Raw genomic sequence first — 18143 nt, forward strand, 5'->3', positions numbered from 1 at the left:
GTGCAAACGGTGTTTAAGAAGAAAGAACGACAGCTTCTGCATAGGAGAGGGGCACGCTGTCCACCTCTAGGGAGAACATGAGTTCTGTGGCCACAGGTCTCCCCAAGGCCTGGCATCAAGGAGGCGCCAGGCACCCCACCTGCGTGATGAAAGCACATGGTTGAAGTCCTGGTGGCTGTGTCTGGGTGAGGGGTGTGAGGGCGTGGCCTGAGCAGGTCCACTCTCAGGGGAGAGGGGTCGAGGTCAGGAGCTGGGTCTGGGTGTCCACCTGGTGCTTGGGTGAGGTCTTGCAGGCAGCAGGTCTGGGCTTCAGTGGATACAGACAGCAAGGGATGGGCTGATCAGGGAAAACTCGACCGTATTTTCAGGGGAGGAGCCCAGGAGGCAGGGAGCTGGGCAGCGGTGGAATGGCCTGGAGGGCGATTGTCCAGATCAACCCCCCCGCCCCCAAGTAAGGCCCAAGAGGCTGTGGCTTCAGAAATGAAGGTCATGGGCGACTCGGGGCAATGCCGCGTCCTTGACCTGGGCGGAGTGAGCGGTTGCACTCACGAGTGTGGACGGCCCTTCCCTACAGGGGACCTTGGATTCGATGGGGGCGAAGCGGGGGCTGGGGCCCAGAGAACCCGAGTCTGGACCCTCCCGTCCCTGACCCTGGCCGGGTTCTCCGCTCCTTGCAGCTTCAGTCCTGCACGTGGGAGATGTCAGGAGCCCCCTGGACGGCGGGGTCCTCGGGCTGGCAGGGCGCGCGCCGCAGGAGTTTCGATTCGGAGGGTCTGGGCGAGGGCCGAGAACTTGCGTTTCCAGCGAGTTCCCGGGTCCGCAGCTCGGTGCCGCAGGCCGGGGCCCCTCCGGTTGCCGGGCAGAGCCGCGCCGCGCGCGGTCCCATTGGCGCAGGTGCGTCGCGCCCCGCCCGACAGGTAGCCCCGCCCGCGCCTCGCCATTGGGCCGCTGCCGGGGGTCCCTCGAGGATTGGCCCAGGTGGCGGCCCCGCCTCGCCCTCATTGGCCGCAGGTGCCACCGCCCGCCCCGGGACCGCCCGCCCCGCGGATTGGCCGCCGGCTCCACCTCGGTCCGCCATGTTCGGACACCGCCCCCCCGCCCCCCGCCCCCCGCCCCCGCCCCCGTCGGACGGTCCCGCCCTGCGCGCCCCCAGCTGCCGCCCCGCGCGCCGTGGGAGTTCCGTGGAGTTCCGCGGAGTTGGCCGGGCCGGGCCGGAGCCGTCGGTCCTGAGCGGTGCCTTCCGCGTTCCGCCGCCGCCCCACCTGGCGCCACCGCCCCGCGCCATGGCCGGAGCTCCCGGGGCGCAGCGCTGACGGCGGCCGGCGGAGCGCGCCATGCCCAGCAGGACCAGCCCCAAGATGGACGGGAGCGGCGGCCGCGTCCGCCTCAAGGCGCATTACGGAGGGTGAGCGGCTGGGAGGGCGGGGAGCGGCGGCGGGTGAGGCGGGGAGGGCGGGGAGGGCACAGTCGTCGGGGCTCCTGCGCTGGAGGGAGGGAGGGAGAGGGCGGCGAGGTCGCTACGGGCCCGGGGCTGTCGCGGGAGGTCCTCGGTCCCCGCCCGTGAGCGTCACCCGCGGACACCTCGTGGGCAGCGCCGGCTCCTTCCCCGGGACCGGGTTTCCCTGGGGTCGGCCCCGCGCCGCGCGCTCCTCGGCCCGGTCACTGTGGTTGACGTTTTCGCTGGAAAGTTGGGCGGGGACGTTCCGGCCGCAAACCTGTAAGGATTGAAAGTTTTCATCAAGTTGTAAAAATTCCTGGCGGGTTTCTTAAAATCAGCGTTTCCTAAATGTTCTCCCCGTTTACCCGGCCGGGGGTCTCGCTTTAGGCAAAGTTCGGAGACCCGGGGCGCGGGCGCGGTGGCTCCACTGCAGCCCCCGGCAGGGCTCCGGGTGGTCGGGTGGGGACAGGGGTTTCTGGAGGCCACGGCGCGGCCGAGACTGGCCCCGGGGCTTGCGTCGCACCCGCCCCCCTGGAAGCCTCTGTCTGGCTGTGGGAGGGGGCGCGGTCAGGGGCCGGAGCCGAGGGGTCCGGGGCAGCGCTGGTGGGGGTGGCGGGGGCTGCACCAGGTGGCCGGGCTCACAGGCACAGCGGAGGGGTCGCTGCCCCCCGAAGTGTGGGTGGTGGGGAAGGGAGGGCCCGTGGGTTTGTTCTTCCACCCGCCTGCGTCCCCAGGAGCCCCGAACTCGGGCCTCCGCTCCGGTGAAGGTGGCCGCTGCTGCGGAGAGGGTGGGGAGGGGACTGCGGGCTCCGGGCTTGCACTGGGTGGTCCTTGGGATCTTGAAAAGCTACTCCTGCCCCGGTGCGCCCTCAGCTCCCGCTGTGGCAACCTGAGCCCCAGAGGCAGGGACGGCTGGCAGGGTTACATGGGTGACATCTTCCCTGGGCCATGTCCTGTCAGGACAGTACCCCAGGGGTCTCTGTGGTGCCCTGCGAGTCTGAGCGGGTTCAGCTCCTTGCGAACCTTGTCTTGGGGTCTCGGGTCAGCCATCTGGGGCTGCTTGGCCCCGGGTTTGTTGAGGAGGCTCAGTTGTCTCTTCTTTGGGAAGGTTGAGGTCTCTGCAGCCCCCCTCTGGCAAGCACCTGGAACCCTCGGGGTGCAGTGGGGTCGGGTTTGGTGCCAGAAACCAGAAGAAAGGGAATTCTGAGGAACTGACCATCCAACCCCACCCAAAGGGGTAGGGCAGCCATGTCTTTTGACCTGGAAGTCAGCCGGTTAAAACTTGGTGTGATTGAGGTCCTGGCTATTGGACTTATCCAAGGACCTGGGCTTGCTGTCTCCTTCCCAGCCTGGAGCCAATAAACTAGGCAACAGGTGATGGTGTGGAGGTCAGGGGTGTCCTGCAAGAGGGAGGTCCACACCCGCAGGGCTGCAGGGGCCCAGACCCTCCTGCATTCCAGTGCCCAATTTCCGGGACCAAGGCTCAGGGGCAGTGCCCTGGAGTTCTGGGCCGCCCCGTCCTCTCTCTGTCCTGCTTTGGCCCCTGGGAGCACTTTGGTGGTGGGGTGGGTGTAATTCCACCCGGTGACTCTGGTTTCCTGGGCTGGAGAGACCAGGCTCCCACCCCTTTCTCTTCCCTCCCTTCCGGGACTGTCTCCCCTCTCTCCCCACCCCTTCCTCTTCCTCCCTCCTTCCCTGTTGTTTTCCCTCCTCTTCCCGCTCTCCCCTCTCTCCCTTCCCTGCCACACCTCTTCCTTCACCTTCCTCCCTGTTCCAGGGCCTGTCTCCCCTCTGGGTCTTCCCTGTTCCTACCATTCCTTCTCTCCTCTGTCCCCTCCCAGGTCCTCCTCCTCTCTACTGGAGAGTGTGAACTGCCCTCCCCAGCCTGGCTCCTCGTCCCTCGTGGTACCCGGTGCCTCTCTGAGGGGACTGGCTGTGGGGTGGGACACTCAGGCCTTAGGGCAATGACGCAGTTCCGGAAAGTGGTTGCCAGGATGAGTACTGGGTTATTGGAAGCCCTAGAAACTCCGTCCCTGGGGTGAGACGCTGCTGTTCGTGGAGGTAGCTGAGTGTGGACACGTGGAAGACAAGTCTTTAGAAAAAGGAGGAGCTCTTCAGTCACCCCCATGGGGCATGGCCACCCCATCATCCTTGCCTGTCCCCCCAGGGCCCTCTGAGCACACTTGAGATCCAATCCTCGCCTCCCCCCCCGGCTCCCTGTGGGCCTGAGGGGTCCCCAGACACCTGTGTTTTCAGGGAGTCCCAGGTGACCTGGGCCAGGCTCCCAGACCGAGTCTCAGACGCCCATTCTTCTGGTGTCGCATACACCGGTGCTGGCTCTTCCCTTTTCCAGCTCAGACTTTTTTTTTTTTTTTTTTTTTTTTTTTGAGACAGTGTCTTGCTCTGTTACTCTGGCTGCAGTGGTGTGGTCTCAGCTCACTGCATCCTTCACCTCCCAGGTTCAAGTGATTCTCCTGCCTCAGCCTCCCGAGTAGCTAGGACTATAGACGCCTGCTACCACACCCAGCTAATCTTTTGTAGTTTCAGTAGAGATGGGGTTTCACTTTGTTGGCCAGGCTGGTCTTGAACTCCTGACCTCGTAATTTGCCCGCCTCGGCCTCCCAAAGCACTGGGATTAAAGGCGTGAGCCACCTCGCCTGGCCCAGCTCAGACAACTTTTGTGTTCAGGGAGGTTCTGTGTGCAAAGCTCAGAGACCAGGGCGGGCGGTAGCTCAGGGCTTGGTGCTGGGCCCCGCAGGGACACAGAAGTCTCTCCCTGGCTGCCCAGCTGGCTACTGGGTGCTGGGTCCTGGACACCCCTGCCGAGGGGCACAGAGCAGCTATTTGATTCAGGATTGGGATAGGGTTGGAAGTGGTGGCCCGACACTTCCCAAGTCCTGGGGTTTGACTGGAGCCACCCACCTGGCCTCCAGATTGGCAGGAAACTGGCTTCCACCTGGGGACAGGACTGTGTGGGGGCGGGGGCATGGGGCAGGAAGGGGTCAAAGGTGAAGGGATGGCTGACTCCCACTCTGGAGTTCCTGGTGGTCGGACTGTTGGACGCCAGGTCAGGCAGCAGGCATGGGTGTCAGCTTGGGGCGAACCCCGGGTATTGGGTGTGTGACCCCTCCATTCCTCACTTTCCTAATCTGCCGTGATGCTGCGGGCTGTGGTGAAGACCAGCCAGGTTGGTTCCTGTGGGGTGCTCGGGCACTGGGGGCAGGTGCTGGGTGGCCAGTTCCAGCAGGAAGGGGTGGGTGGCTGCGGCCCACGGTGGGCTGGGTGAGGCCTGTGGGGCAGGTGGGCCCTGGGCTGCTATGCTGGGGCTGTGGCTGTGGGCAGATCCTGTGTTCTGTTTGCACTGGAGTTCTTGTCTGGGACGAGAATTTTGTTTCTCGAAACTTGTCTGACGAATTCAGATAATCTTGTGGGGAGCCAGCAGTGTCTGCAAAGAGCAGAGCCTGTGTCTCTGTGGTTTGGGACGTCTCACACCCCTTCAGGCTTCTTTTTATAGGCCCTGTGTTCTTGCCCCGCGCTCCTGTGGGTGTCAGAAAGCCGTAGATTTCTCTGAAATTTCGGTGTGTTCCACGAGGGTGTGATTCCTGCTCCGAGTTTCAGGAAACACCAGCCAGGCCCCGTGGTGGTCCCTCCCCTCCACACAGGGTGAGACCAGCTCTTGCTCAGTTCAGGCGGTGATGGGGGGACCTCGGGTTTCTAGCAGCAGGGAAGCGCCAGCCTTCAAAGGGTGCCTGGGGGTCCCTGAGCTTCTCCAGCCCCTGGGATTCAGGTCCTGTCTGGGGCTGAGAAGATACAAGACACTGACACTGTGTGACTCGGTTTTCAAAAAAAGAAAAATTTGCCCAGGCTTCTGTCGTAGCCGCAGCAGCGGACCCAGTTCCCACTCTGGGGTCTAAAGAGCGACCTTTCATTATGGAATTATTTAATCCCCTGCCTCTTCACCGCCTGAAGGTCTGGCCTCCACCGCTGGCACCGTCGAGGTCTGGGGGCAGGTCTGACTGGGTTCCTTTACCTTACCGAAGCCGGGGGGCCTGCACCGACCCAGCTTGTGTCCATCCCGGGGTCACCCACACTTGGGTGAACTGGAACGGGTGTCCGACCAGGTGCCGTTGCCAGGCCTCGCACAAGAGGGCACTTTCTTTTTTCCCAATTTGACTTCATTCTTTCCAGCCAGGTAGGTCGCGCTTTCTTCTCTGTGCAGGGAAGTTGACGGTGGTCGTTTTTAAACGATGATTATGGTTAATGGTTCTGTTTTGTGTTGGAGGGGCGTGGGGGAGGCTGTCATACTGTTTTTGGGGAAAGTTTCACTTATCTAATCCATGATTTGGTTAATCAGTAATAATTGTTTAATTTGATTCAAATACGCCCCACGGTAACAGATGCCCGTGTTCCCTCCGCCCCAGGGACATCTTCATCACCAGCGTGGACGCCGCCACAACCTTCGAGGAGCTCTGCGAGGAAGTGAGAGACATGTGCCGTCTGCACCAGCAGCACCCGCTCACCCTCAAGTGGGTGGACAGCGAAGGTAGCCCTCGTCCCGTGTCGGCCAGAATCCTCAGCCTCAGGGGACTTCGCCAGGGCAGCCTCTTGTGCGGAGTGTGCTCAGCCTCTTCTGTGGGGAGACTTAAAAAAGTGGAATTAAACTTGTTGGAGCCAACTTTTCCCCAGGGGGGATGGTGGGAAAGAGGTTGGCTGCAGATGCTTAACAAGGACCTGGGCCTAGATGCTCCTAGGAAGGGCTCTGGTCTTGAACTGCCTGCAGGGGGTCTCCCTGCCTCACCCTGGGCAGGTCCTCACCTCTTCCTCTGACCTCCTTTCTCATGTCCTGGCCTTTTCCAGTAGGTGTTTCTGAAGGATGGGCTCTTCCTGTTCTAGGGACCATGGGGAGGGCGCGTGCAGCCAGGGCTCGCCGTGTCCGCCGCCTCTCTCTCAGACACACATCCTGAAAAGGATGGGAGGGGATTGGGAGACGTCCAGAGAGACCCCTTTCGCCCAGGGACTGGTGGGCAGCTGCTGGCTGAGGACACGGCTATGTGGGTGGAGCCTGATGCCACACCCATTGGGTTGGATACAGCCCCGCAGGGCGTGGGTTCTGTACGCCTCCATGTCCCTGTCCAGCCACGGAGGGCAAGGAACTTTCCCTCCACCCGGGACTGACCTCAGGAGAGTGTCCTCAGCCCTGCTCACTGCTTAGCCCTCCAAGTGGTGCCCAGGGCTGCAGGTGCACCAGCTTCCCTTCCTGGGTGGCTCTGATGCGGCACTGGGGGCCGGGTGACTCCCTTGTGTGGACGGCCATCCTTGGACCTCCCAACCGTGCCAGGAGGTGGCCAATCTGAGCAGTGGGACTAGACCCTCATCTGGTGTGCTAAGCAGGCCCATCACAGCCCGCTTTGCCTTGGGCCTTCAGCGACCTCAGCGCCGTCTCCTGCCCCACCCAGGTGACCCTTGCACGGTGTCCTCCCAGATGGAGCTGGAAGAGGCTTTCCGCCTGGCCCGTCAGCGCAGGGACGAAGGCCTCATCATTCATGGTCAGTGGTGGGGTCTGTGGGGGGCGGCCCAGGGGGCTGTTCCTGGCTGTGGGTGCCTGCCAGACCACCTGGGGGGTTCGATGCCATATAGGATCATGGTTTAAAATCCTATGATGCCAGAGAATTTAGGGATGTCTAATATAATGCCATTTGGATTTTTTTTCTTTGACTTTTTTTTTTTTTTGAGACGGAGTCTCGCTCTGTCGCCCAGGCTGGAGTGCAGTGGCATGATCTCAGCTCACTGCAAGCTCCGCCTCCTGGGTTCACGCCATTCTCCTGCCTCAGCCTCCTGAGTAGCTGGGACTACAGGCGCCCGCCACCACACCTGGCTAATTTTTTGTATTTTTGGTAGAGACGGGGTTTCACTGTGTTAGCCAGGATGGTCTCAATCTCCTGACCTCATGATCTGCCCGCCTCGGCCTCCCAAAGTGCTGGCATTACAGGCGTGAGCCACCACACCCAGCCTTTTCTTTGACATTTTATTAACCCAAATGAAAACTGCTCTTATAAAGAACCCATAAACTGCTCAGAGGCTCCAGTGGCCAGCGTAGAGCCCACGGTGCGTGTGGACAGTGGGGACAGCCCCACCAGCCACCTCACCTGCCCGGTGCTCCCTGGGCCCGGCTCCCGGCTCACAGCTGTCCTCAGCTTTAAGTTCAAAGCCCTGTGATGAGCTGACGCGTGGGAGATGTGACTTTGTCTTTAGGTGAGCACTTTAGACTCCCCAGTACTGCTGGGGTCTCCAGGGCGTCTGGGGCCTGCGAGTGTGGTTCCAGCAGCTGTGGCCGGCCAGCCACGTCTGTGTCTCTGTGTCCACTTCTGGCTTAGCTTGGGCTCCTTGCCAGGCTTCTGGCCATGGACCACTGAGTCCAAGATGGGACCAAAGCTCGAAACCGCCCACAGTTTTCTGACAGATCCATCATTCTCCTGGACAAGGGGCTACTTGGTTACAATGTTTAATTTTTGTAGCCTTTTATATCAACGTGGCTTTAAATTTAAAGACTAGACCGGGTGTAGTGGCTCACGCCTGTAATCCCAGCACTTTGGGAGGTCGAGGTGGGAGAATCACTTCAGCCTAGGCGTTCAAGACCAACCTGGGCAACATAGACCCCCATCTCTCCAAAACTTTTTTGTTTTGTTTTTTTGAGACAGAGTCTGGCTCTGCCCTCAGGCTGGAGTGCAGTGGCGCTATCTCTGCTCACTGCAACCTTCACCTCCCGGGTATAGGCGATTGTCCTGCCTCAGTCTCCCGAGTAGCTGGGACTAAGGCATGTGCCACCACGCCTGGCTAATTTTTTTTTTTTTAGATAGAGTCTTGCTGTGTCGCTCAGGCTGGAGTGCAGTGGCGCTATCTCAGCTCACTGCACCCTCCGGCTCCTGGGTTCAAGTGATTCTTCTGCCTCACCCTCCCGAGTAGCTGGGACTACAGGCATGCACCATCATGCCTGGCTAATGTTTTGTATTTTTAGTAGAGGCGGGGTTTCACTGTGTTAGCCAGGAGGGTCTCGATCTCCTGACCTCGTCATCCACCCGCCTCAGCCTCCCAAAGTGCTGGGATTGCAGATGTGAGCCACTGCGCCCAGCCTAATTTTTGTATTTTTAGTAGAGATGGGGTCTCGCCGTGTTGGTCAGGCTGGTCTCTAACTCTTGCCCTCAGGTGATCCACCCGCCTCAGCCTCCCAAAGTGTTGGGATTACAGGCGTGAGCCACCGTGCCCGACACCAGATGTGGTGGTGCACCTGTAGTCCCAGCTACTCGGGAGGCCGAGGTGGGCGGTCCTTGAGCCCAGGAGGTAGAGGCTACAGTAAATTGTGATTGTGCCGTTGCACTCTAGCCTGAGTGATGGAGCGAAACCCTGTCTCAGATAAATAAACTTGTAGCTGTGCCTAACCTTGTCCACTTTATTGCGATTGTGTTAGTAAGCACATTTTGCTTTTCTACATTGAAAGATATGGTGCTTTAAAATTCACGTTATTTTCTAGGTAAAAGAAAAATAGTTAGGGCCGGGCTTGGTGGTGCACACTTGTAATCCCAGCACTTTGGGAGGCCGAGGCCGGTGGATGACTTGAGGTCAGGAGTTCAAGACTAGCCTGACCAACATGGTGAAACCCCATCTCTACTAAAAATACAAAAATTAGCCAGGCGTTGTGGCGCGTGCCTGTAATCCTAGCTACTTGGGAGGCTGAGGCAGGAGAATTGCTGGAACCTGGGAGGCAGGGGTTGCAGTGAGCCAAGATCGTGCCACTGCACTCCAGCCTAGGCACAGAATGAGACTCCATCTCAAAAAAACGAAAAACAAAAAATGTTTGTTTTACTAAAGTTTTAATACTTTTATGCGTATATCACGCCGTAATACACACAGGCCGATGCACACAAGCACACAGACCACGGTGAAACCCCGTCTCTACTATAAAATACAAAAAATTAAAGATGGGTGGCGGGCGCCTGTAGTTACTCAGTCATGTTGGCCAGGAGGCGGAGCTGGTCTTGACTGCACTCCAGCCTGGTGACAGAGCGAGACTCCTCTCATACTTTTATGCGTCACACACATGGCCTCCCACAATATATAGAATTAAAGATGGGATTTTGTCATGTTGGCCAGGCTGGTCTTGAACTCCTGGTCTGGAGCCATCCTCTCATCTCGGCCTCCGAAAGTGCTGGGATTGCAGGCGTGAGCCATCATTTCCAGCTAAGTTTTAATATTTCCTAGGCATCTATTTTGATAATTTATCGTGGAAGCCCAGGATGTGTGTTAAAATAATTTTGAACTCTGTCTTGAGTATAAAGAAATGGAATCTAAAGTGCTTTTAAAAGTCAGTTTTCAAAGTAATTGCAGTTCTTCCCCATTTTTATATAGTTTAAAAATACAAGTCAGTAGCTTTCTCTGACGGCTCTGCTGTCCAGGTCCCTCTGATTGGCTTTTACCCTAAATTTTTCTGTGGGTTTTTAAGTCCTACCTAATGGAGCCTGGCCTACGTAGACGCACTGGGTTTCACGTCTCCCAGGAGCGTGCTCTCATTGGCAATGGCACGTGCGCCTTGTGTGAAGTCCGTGTGCTCAGCCTGACTGAGGCGGGACTTCCTCCGTGAGACTGTTGAGTGGCAGCCGCGGGGCCTTGACGCTCTCTCTTCCTCTCTCTGTCCAGTTTTCCCGAGCACCCCTGAGCAGCCAGGACTGCCGTGTCCAGGAGAAGACAGTGAGTACTGGGGTTTCCTACACCGGTCTTGCATGTTACGGGGTTGAGCTATTGATCCGTTGTGCCGAGGAGGAAGCAGTGGTGCCGTTTTCAGAGGTTCACCCTCATGGAGCGTCAGGGCACAAGCAGCCATGGTGACCACAGCTGCTGCCTGTGCATGCTCTGGCTGACAGCACCGCGCGGCGGGGGCCTCGCTTGGCTGGTTGGTGGCATGAGAAGTCCGGGGGGCCTTGCTGTCTCCCTAGGAGGGAAAGGCCAGGTGGGACGCTGGACACTGCTCCCATGTGGCTGCCTCAGCTCATGACCACCCCCAGGCCAGTTGTCCACTCCTCCTGGTCCCTGCTGGCCCCTGAGCTGGAGTGGGGGCTCCCTTCATTCCACGCTGGCTCCATCGGGAGGAGAGGAAAGAAAGTGAGTCCTGGGGGTTGTGGCTTCAGAGGGAAGCTTCTGACCTCACTTCCTACCACGTCGCGGAGACTGCTGGGCCCTGAGCAGGTGGCTACGCTGCTGTGGGGCCGTGCATCCCATGGCTGTGTTTGATGGGGTTCCACCCCCACCCTCCAAACCCCACACTGCCTCCAGCATCCGTGCCATGCCTTGTTTGTTGTGTGGGCAGGAGATCCTGGACCGAGGCCGCTGCCTGTCCAGTGCAGGGCACGTGGCTCAGTGTCCCCAACCCCTGCTGCCAGGGTGCACACCAGGTTGGCCTCAGGCTGGATGCTGGGTGTCGGCGGTGCCCTGTGTTGGGCAGGAAGCGGAGGTGGGGGCAGATTCAGGCCAAGAGGGCGAGTGGGCAGTTGGGGTTAGAGTCTCGGCTTCCGGGGAGAAGTGGGGTCGAATAGAGGTTTGGCAGCGCTTAGCAATGGGGAGGCCCCAGGAGCCACGGGATTTCCATGATCACCCCGGGGAGAGGGCGGCGTGGCATCCTGGTTTCAAGCCCTCAGCCAACAGGGGTCCCTGAACCATGGCCGGCAAGGCCGAGGAGACATCCAGAGGTGGGCCCTGGCAGGAGTGGAGCGGGTGGTCTGGGGCTGGACCTGCCCGGGGGCCGGCAGGAGGAGATGGGGTATGGCCATGGCAGGCAGACACCACCGGCGGTTTTGGCAGCATGAGGCAAGTGTGAGGAGGCGGGGGACACGTTCCTTTGTTCAGCCCTGGTTGTGGCTCTTGGAGATGGTACCACCTGGGCTGGAGAGATGGGGACCCTGTGTGTCCCAGTGGGAGGCAGGTGGAAGGGAGATGACGTGTGACGTCCACGGCCCCGGGCGGGAGTGGCCGGGCAAGGGTGCAGGTTGGAATTCGGAGGCCATGTTGAGAAGGCGGTGGGGGAATGGGGAGTCTCAGGGGTAAGAACTTTGGGGGCCCCGAGGGTGCCGGACAGAGTCCACACAGGCCGGCGAGGTCCAGGAGCAGGGGTGGGTGCTCGGCTGTAGTTTTGCCTCAAGTGGGACTGGGGCCGGCTTGTGGGCTGCAGGGGCCCTGCAGGGGTGAGGGTCAGGGAGAGACTTCTGAGATGGGGCTGTTCTGGGGGTGCCAGGAGCAGCTCAGGGTGGGGCTGGGTGCGAGCACATAACGTTTACGTAAACATGAATAAGACATGCTCCCCGGCCGGGCGCGGTGGCGCAAGCCTGTAATCCCAGCACTTTGGGAGGCCGAGACGGGCGGATCACGAGGTCAGGAGATCGAGACCATCCTGGTTAACACGGTGAAACCCCGTCTCTATTAAAAATACAAAAAACTAGTCGGGCGAGGTGGCGGGCGCCTGTAGTCCCAGCTACTCGGGAGGCTGAGGCAGGAGAATGGCAGGAACCCGGGAGGCGGAGCTTGCAGTGAGCTGAGATCCGGCCACTGCACTCCAGCCTGGGCGACAGAGCGAGACTCCGTCTCAAAAAAAAAAAAAAAGACATGCTCCCCGTGGGTCAGACAATGGTTGTCCCTCCACAGCACCCCGCAGCCTCATGCTGCTGCTTTGTAGGAGGGGACCACGGGCCTTGTTTATTTGCCACCTGGATGATTTTTTGACTTGGTGACAGGACTGTGCTCATCGGTCCCATGTGCGCTGAGACCGTGCACACCCAAATGTGTCCACCTGTGGCCAGCGTAGCCCCTGGGGGCGGGGGAAGCCCGCAGTATTTCTGCGCCATGTCTGCCTCTTGTCTCAACCCTGCCTGGGGGCCTGGGGTCTGCTCTTTCTGTCTGCGACCTCAGCAGCGCCTCTCTGCCCGTGTGGACAACCTGCCGGCCTCACGTAGGGACAGGGGCCCGCGTTTGCTCGGCCACTGCGGTGGAGGAAGGGGAAGTTGGGGGGTCACAGGATGCCCTGGGGCCTGGGCTCTGCAGGGGAGTGTGTTGTGGGGGTGGCGGCTGAGTCACTGTGGGGAATGCGGAGAACGTGGCCAAGCCCCAAGGAAGGACCTCCTGGGACACATGAGTAGGTCCTTGAGATGTTTACCCGGGGTGGCTCCACGGCTTTGGGGACCACTCAGCCTGGTTGGGGACATTCCACCAGAGCCTCTGGGGTAGCCTTTGCCGAGGAGGTCAGAGGTGGATGCCGGGGGTGAGGAACCCTGCCCTGCCCTGCGTGCTGATGTCCACCTGGACGTGGGGTGGATTTTATGGTGCTAGTGTCAGGAGTGTGTGAGAACACGCTGCCCACACGGGGTCCCAGGCCACCAGGGCTTGGGGGGCTGGCGCTCTCCCTGATGCCGTACGTGTTTCTTTTGCTGTGACTTCGGTGCTCATCTCAGACGGGACACCCTGCTCTGGTTGCCAGTGGCCGCCGCCCGGGGCTCTGTGGTTTTAGCACCTATGGGGATGTTCACAGGTGTTTTTGTCCTCAGGCAGCACTGCCCGGGCTGAGGGTCAGTGAGAAGGGTCAGACTGGGAGGTGTGGGCAGTGGATGGAGCACACCAGAGGCGGAGGAGGGCAGCACTGTGGCTGTACCGTGGGCCTGGTTCAGACGCCTGGACGTGCCTGTCGCACCGTCAGCAGAGGACCTTCTGGCACGTTCTATGTGTGTCTAGATGAAGTTAATTGGTTTTATAGATTTCTACAAAAACTCTATACTTGCAACTATCACCTCTATGTAGTTCCAAACCCAAAATATATTCCAAAAGGAAAGCCCGTGCCCGTCAGCGGTCACTCCCTGTTCCGCCTCAGCCCCGGCCCTGGGCACCTCCGCTCGGCCTCTGTCTCTGTGGCCCTGTGGATTCTGGACGTTCGGTGTCCGTGTGGCCCTGCGGATCCTGGACGTTCGGTGTCCGTGGAATCCCGCATGTTCGTCCTTTTGCCTCTGGTGGCTCTCACCCGCCTGACCTTCCCAAGGTTCTTCCATGCTGGGGCATTCTTAGCACTGCAGATCTTTTTCCTATTCTGGTAAAATGCACATAACATCTATTTTTGCCATCTTAACTTTTTTTTTTTTTTGTGGGGGTGGTGTAGGGGACGGAGTCTTGCTCTGTCACCCAGGCTGGAGTGCGTGGTGCAATCTTGGCTCACTACAACCTCCGCCTCCCAGGCTCAAGCAGTCCTCGCGCCTCAGCCTCCTGAGTAGCTGGGATTACAGGTGTGCGTTACCACTCTTGGCTGAGGTGTTTTTGTTTTTGTTTTGTTTTTTGTAGAGACAGGGTTTTACCATGTTGCCCAGGCTGGTCTCAAACTCCTGGACTCAAGTGACCTACCCATCTTGGCCTCCCAAAGTGCTGGGATTACAGGTGTGAGCCACTGAGCCCGGCCCCATCTTAGCCATTTTTTAAAGGTGCAATTCATTGGTATTTGATACTCACATTGCTGTCCAGCCATCATCACCGCCCATCTCCAGAACTCTCTTCATCTTCCCAGACTCAGCCTCTGTCCCCATGAAACACTCACTCCTCATTCTGCCTCCCCCAGCCCCCGACACCCACCCACCGCTTTCTGTTTCTGTGAGTTTGGTGACTCTAGGGACTTCCTATGAGTGGAGTCGCACAGGATCTGTCCTTTTGTGACAGCTTATTTCACTCAGCACCGTGTCCTCAAGGTGCAGCCACGAGCAGCTTGTGTCACAGTCTCCTTCCTTCTTAAGACTGAACCGCAGGCTGTTGCCTGGATGTATTTTGTTTACCCATTTCTGTTGGTGGACACATGGGTGACTTCCACAGTTTAGCTGTCATGAATGATGCTGCTGTGAGCACGGGTGCGCAGTGACCTCTGGAGACCCTGCCTTCAGTTCTGGGTGTAGATCCAGAAGTGGGATTGCTGGATCATTGATCATTCTGGTTTTATTTATTTATTTTGTTTTGTTTTTTTTTTTGAGACGGAGTCTCGCTCTGTCGCCCAGGCTGGAGTGCAGTGGCGCGATCTCGGCTCACTGCAAGCTCCGCCTCCTGGGTTTACACCATTCTCCTGCCTCAGCCTCCTGAGCAGCTGGGACTACAGGCACCCGCCACCGCGCCCGGCTAATTTTTTGTATTTTTAGTAGAGACGGGGTTTCACCGTGGTCTCGATCTCCTGACCTTGTGATCTGCCCGCCTCGGCCTCCCAAAGTGCTAGGATTACAGGCGTGAGCCACCGCGCCCGGCCTATTTATTTATTTTTGAGACAGTGTCTCGCTCTGTTGCCCAGGCTGGAGTGCAGTGGCACGATCTCGGCTCACTGCAGCCTCCACCTCCTGGGCTCAAGCGATTCTCCTGTCTCAGCCTCCCAAGTAGCTGGGACTAAAGGCAGGTGCCTCCACGCCTGGCTAGTTTCTGTATTTTTTGTAGAGACAGGATTTCATCATGTTGCATGGACTGGTCTTGAACTCCTGGGCTCAAGCAGTCTGCCCACCTCGGTCTCCCAAAGTGTTGGGATTACAGGTGTGAGCCACCGCACCTGGCCGATAATTCTGTTTAAAGAGCTGCTGTGCCATTTCCCACGGTGGCTGCAGCATTTTCCACCCCCTGCAGTAGTGCATGAGTGCCGCTGTCTCCCATCTTCTCCAGCTCTTGCCTTTTTCTGTTTTTTGACAGTAGCTGTACTAATGGGCGTGAGGTGGCATGTCATTGTGGTTTTGGTTCTCATTTCCCTGGTGATAAGTGATGTTGAGCATTTTTTCATGTGCCTGTTGGCTATTTCTATTTTTTTTTTTTTTTGAGATGGAGTCTTGCTCTGTCGCCCATACTGGAGTGCAGTGGCACGATCTCAGCTCACTGCAACCTCCACCTCCCGGGTTCAAGCGATTCTCCTGTTTCAACTTCCTGAGTAGCTGGGATTACAGGCACCCGCCACCATGTCCAGCTAATTTTTATATTTTTAGTGGAGATGGGGTTTCACCATGTTGGCCAGGTTAGTCTCGAACTCCTGGCCTCAAGTGATCCACCCACCTTGGCCTCCCAAAGTGCTGGGATTATAGGTGTGAGCTGCCATGCCTGGCCTTGTTGGCCATTTCTGTATCTTCTTTGGTGAAATGTCTGTTCACGTCCTGTGTCCATTTTTGAATGGATTGTTTGGTTTTTTTGTTGGTGAGTCTTAGTAGTTCTCTGTCCTGGATGTTAATCCCTTATCAGATATGTGATTAGCAAATATCTTCTGTTCTGTGGGTTGTCTTTTTACTTTGTTGATAGTGCCTTTTGATGGACAAAGTTTTAAAATTTTCCTGAAATCCTGCTTAATGTTTTTTTTTTCTTTTGTTGCCTGTGTATTTGGTGTCACATCCAAGAAATCATTGCCAAATCCAACGTTGTGAAGCTTTTCCCCTTCTTTTTCATCTAAGGATTTTATAATTTTAGGTTTTATGTTTAGGTCATGGATCTATCTTTTTTTTTTTTTTTTTTTTTTTTTTTTTTTTTTTTTTTTTTTTTGACGCGGAGTCTTGCTCTGTGCCCGAGGCTGGAGTGCAGTGGCGCGATCTCGGCTCACTGCAAGCTCCGCTTTTTCACGCCATTCTCCTGCCTCAGCCTCCCGAGTAGCTGGGACTACAGGCGCCCGCCACCTCGCCCGGCTAATTTTCTTGTATTTTTAGTAGAGACGGGGTTTCACCGTGTTAGCCAGGATGGCCTCGATCTCCTGACCTCGTGATCCTCCCGTCTCGGCCTCCCAAAGTGCTGGGATTACAGGCTTGAGCCACCGCGCCCGGCCATGGATCTATCTTGAGTTAAATTTTGTATGTGGTGTAAGGTAAGCGTCTAACTTCATTCCTTTGCCTGTGGAGGTCCAGTTTTCTTAGCACTATTGGTGAAAAGACTTCCCATTGGATGGCATTGGCACCCTTGTTGAAAATCGTTTCACCGTGTGTGGGAGGGTTCGTTTGTGGAGTCTCTGTTCTAGTCCATTGGTCTCTGTGTCTCTCTTTGAGCCAGTGCCACACTGTTTTGATCTCTGTAGCTTTGTAGGAAGTTTTGAAATCAGGAAGTGTGAGCCCTCCAGCTTTGTTCTTCCTTTTCAAGATTGTTTTGGGGTCCCCTGAGATTCCAGATGAATTTTAGGACAGACTTTCCTATTTCTGCAAAAAAAAATTATTGGGATTTTTGCAGGGATTGCACTGGCTCTGTAGACCACTTTGAGTAGTCCTGATGTCTTAACAGTATGAAGTCTTCCAATCCATGAAATGAAGTGTGTTTCCATTTGTTTATGTCTTCTTTGATTTCTTTCAGCAGTGTTTTACAGTTTTCTTTGTACAAGTCTTTACCCCCTTGGTTAATTCCTAAAAGTTTTATTTTTTTTGATGCTGTTGCAAGTGGAATTGTTTCCTTAATTTCCCTTTTGGGTTGTTTATTTTAAGTGTATAGAAGTGCAGTCGATTTTTGTGTGTTGACTTTTTTGCCTGCTGCTTTGCTGAATTTATTAGTTCTAACAACTTTCTGTGGAATCTTTAGGGCTTTCTTACATATAAGATCATATCATCTGTGCACAGAGATAATTTTACTTTTTCCTTCCTGATTTGGATGCCTTGTATTTCTTTTTCTTGCCTAATTATTCTGGCTAGAATTCCACTACTCTGTTGAATAAAAGTGGTGTGATCCTTGTCTTTGTCCTGATCTTCAAAGAAAAGCTTTCAGGTTTTCGTCACTGAGTGTAATGTCTGCTGTGGGTTTTTCATACGTGGTTTTTATTATGATGAGATAATTTCATTCTATTCCAAGTTTGTCAATTGTTTTTATCATGAAAGGGCTTTGAATTTCGTCACGTGCTTTTTCTGCATCAGTTGAAACGGTCATGTGGTTTTTTTCCTTCATTTTGTTCGTGTGATATATTACTTTAATTTTCATACATTGAACCATCCTTGCATCCTGTGAATAAATCCTGCTTGCTCATGGTGTGTAATTTTCTTGATATGCTGCTGCATTCATTTTACTAGTATTTTGTAGAGGATTTTTACATCTGTGTTTATAAGGGACAATTACGTCCATGTTCATAAGGGATAATTATGTCCATGTTCGTAAGACTCAATGGCCAGAGGTTCTTGGCGTGACTTTGTGTGGCTTTGGGGTCAGAGTAGTGCTGGCCTCACAGAATGAGTGAGGAAGCGTTCCTTCCTCTTCAATTTTTTTGGAAAAGTTTGAGAAAAACTGGAATTAGTTCTTTAAGTGTTTGGTAGAATTTGCCTGCAAAGCCGTCAGGCCCTGGGCTTTGCTTTGTTGGGAGGTTCTCTCTCTCTCTCTCTCTCTCTCTCTCTCTGATGGAGAGAGTGCAGTGGCTCGATCTCAGCTTATGTCACCCTCTGCCTCCTGGGTTCAAGTGATTCTCCTGCCTCAGTCTCCTGAGTAGCTGGCATTACAGGCATGCGCCATCATGCCCAGCTGATTTTTGTACTTTTAGTAGAGACGTGGTTTTGCGTGTTGGCCAGGCTGGTCCCGAACTCCTGACCTCAGATGATCTACCTACCTCGGCCTCCCAAAGTGTGGGGATTACAGGCGTGAGCCATCGCACCTGGCCCTGCTCTCATCTTTATTATTCCCGTCCTTCTGCCAGCTTTTGGTTTGTTCTTTTTCTGGTTCCTTAAAG

The 18143-nt window shown here is 56.3% G+C and overlaps 1 protein-coding gene across 1 annotated transcript in view; it reads left to right on the forward strand.

Moving 5' to 3' along the window:
* Window positions 1–1112: 1112 nt before the first annotated feature.
* PRKCZ (protein kinase C zeta) overlaps window positions 1113–18143 on the forward strand; it is a 148621-nt gene continuing 131590 nt past the window's right edge. The window contains exons 1-4 of the mRNA XM_050786139.1: window positions 1113–1405; window positions 5860–5981; window positions 6895–6984; window positions 10130–10180. Coding sequence (XP_050642096.1) covers window positions 1335–1405; window positions 5860–5981; window positions 6895–6984; window positions 10130–10180 — 334 coding nt within the window. The 5' untranslated portion in view covers window positions 1113–1334. The remainder of the gene's footprint in view (window positions 1406–5859; window positions 5982–6894; window positions 6985–10129; window positions 10181–18143) is intronic.

The sequence above is a fragment of the Macaca thibetana genome, chromosome 1 (assembly GCF_024542745.1).
Source record: "Macaca thibetana thibetana isolate TM-01 chromosome 1, ASM2454274v1, whole genome shotgun sequence".
Taxonomy (NCBI): Eukaryota; Metazoa; Chordata; class Mammalia; order Primates; family Cercopithecidae; genus Macaca; species Macaca thibetana.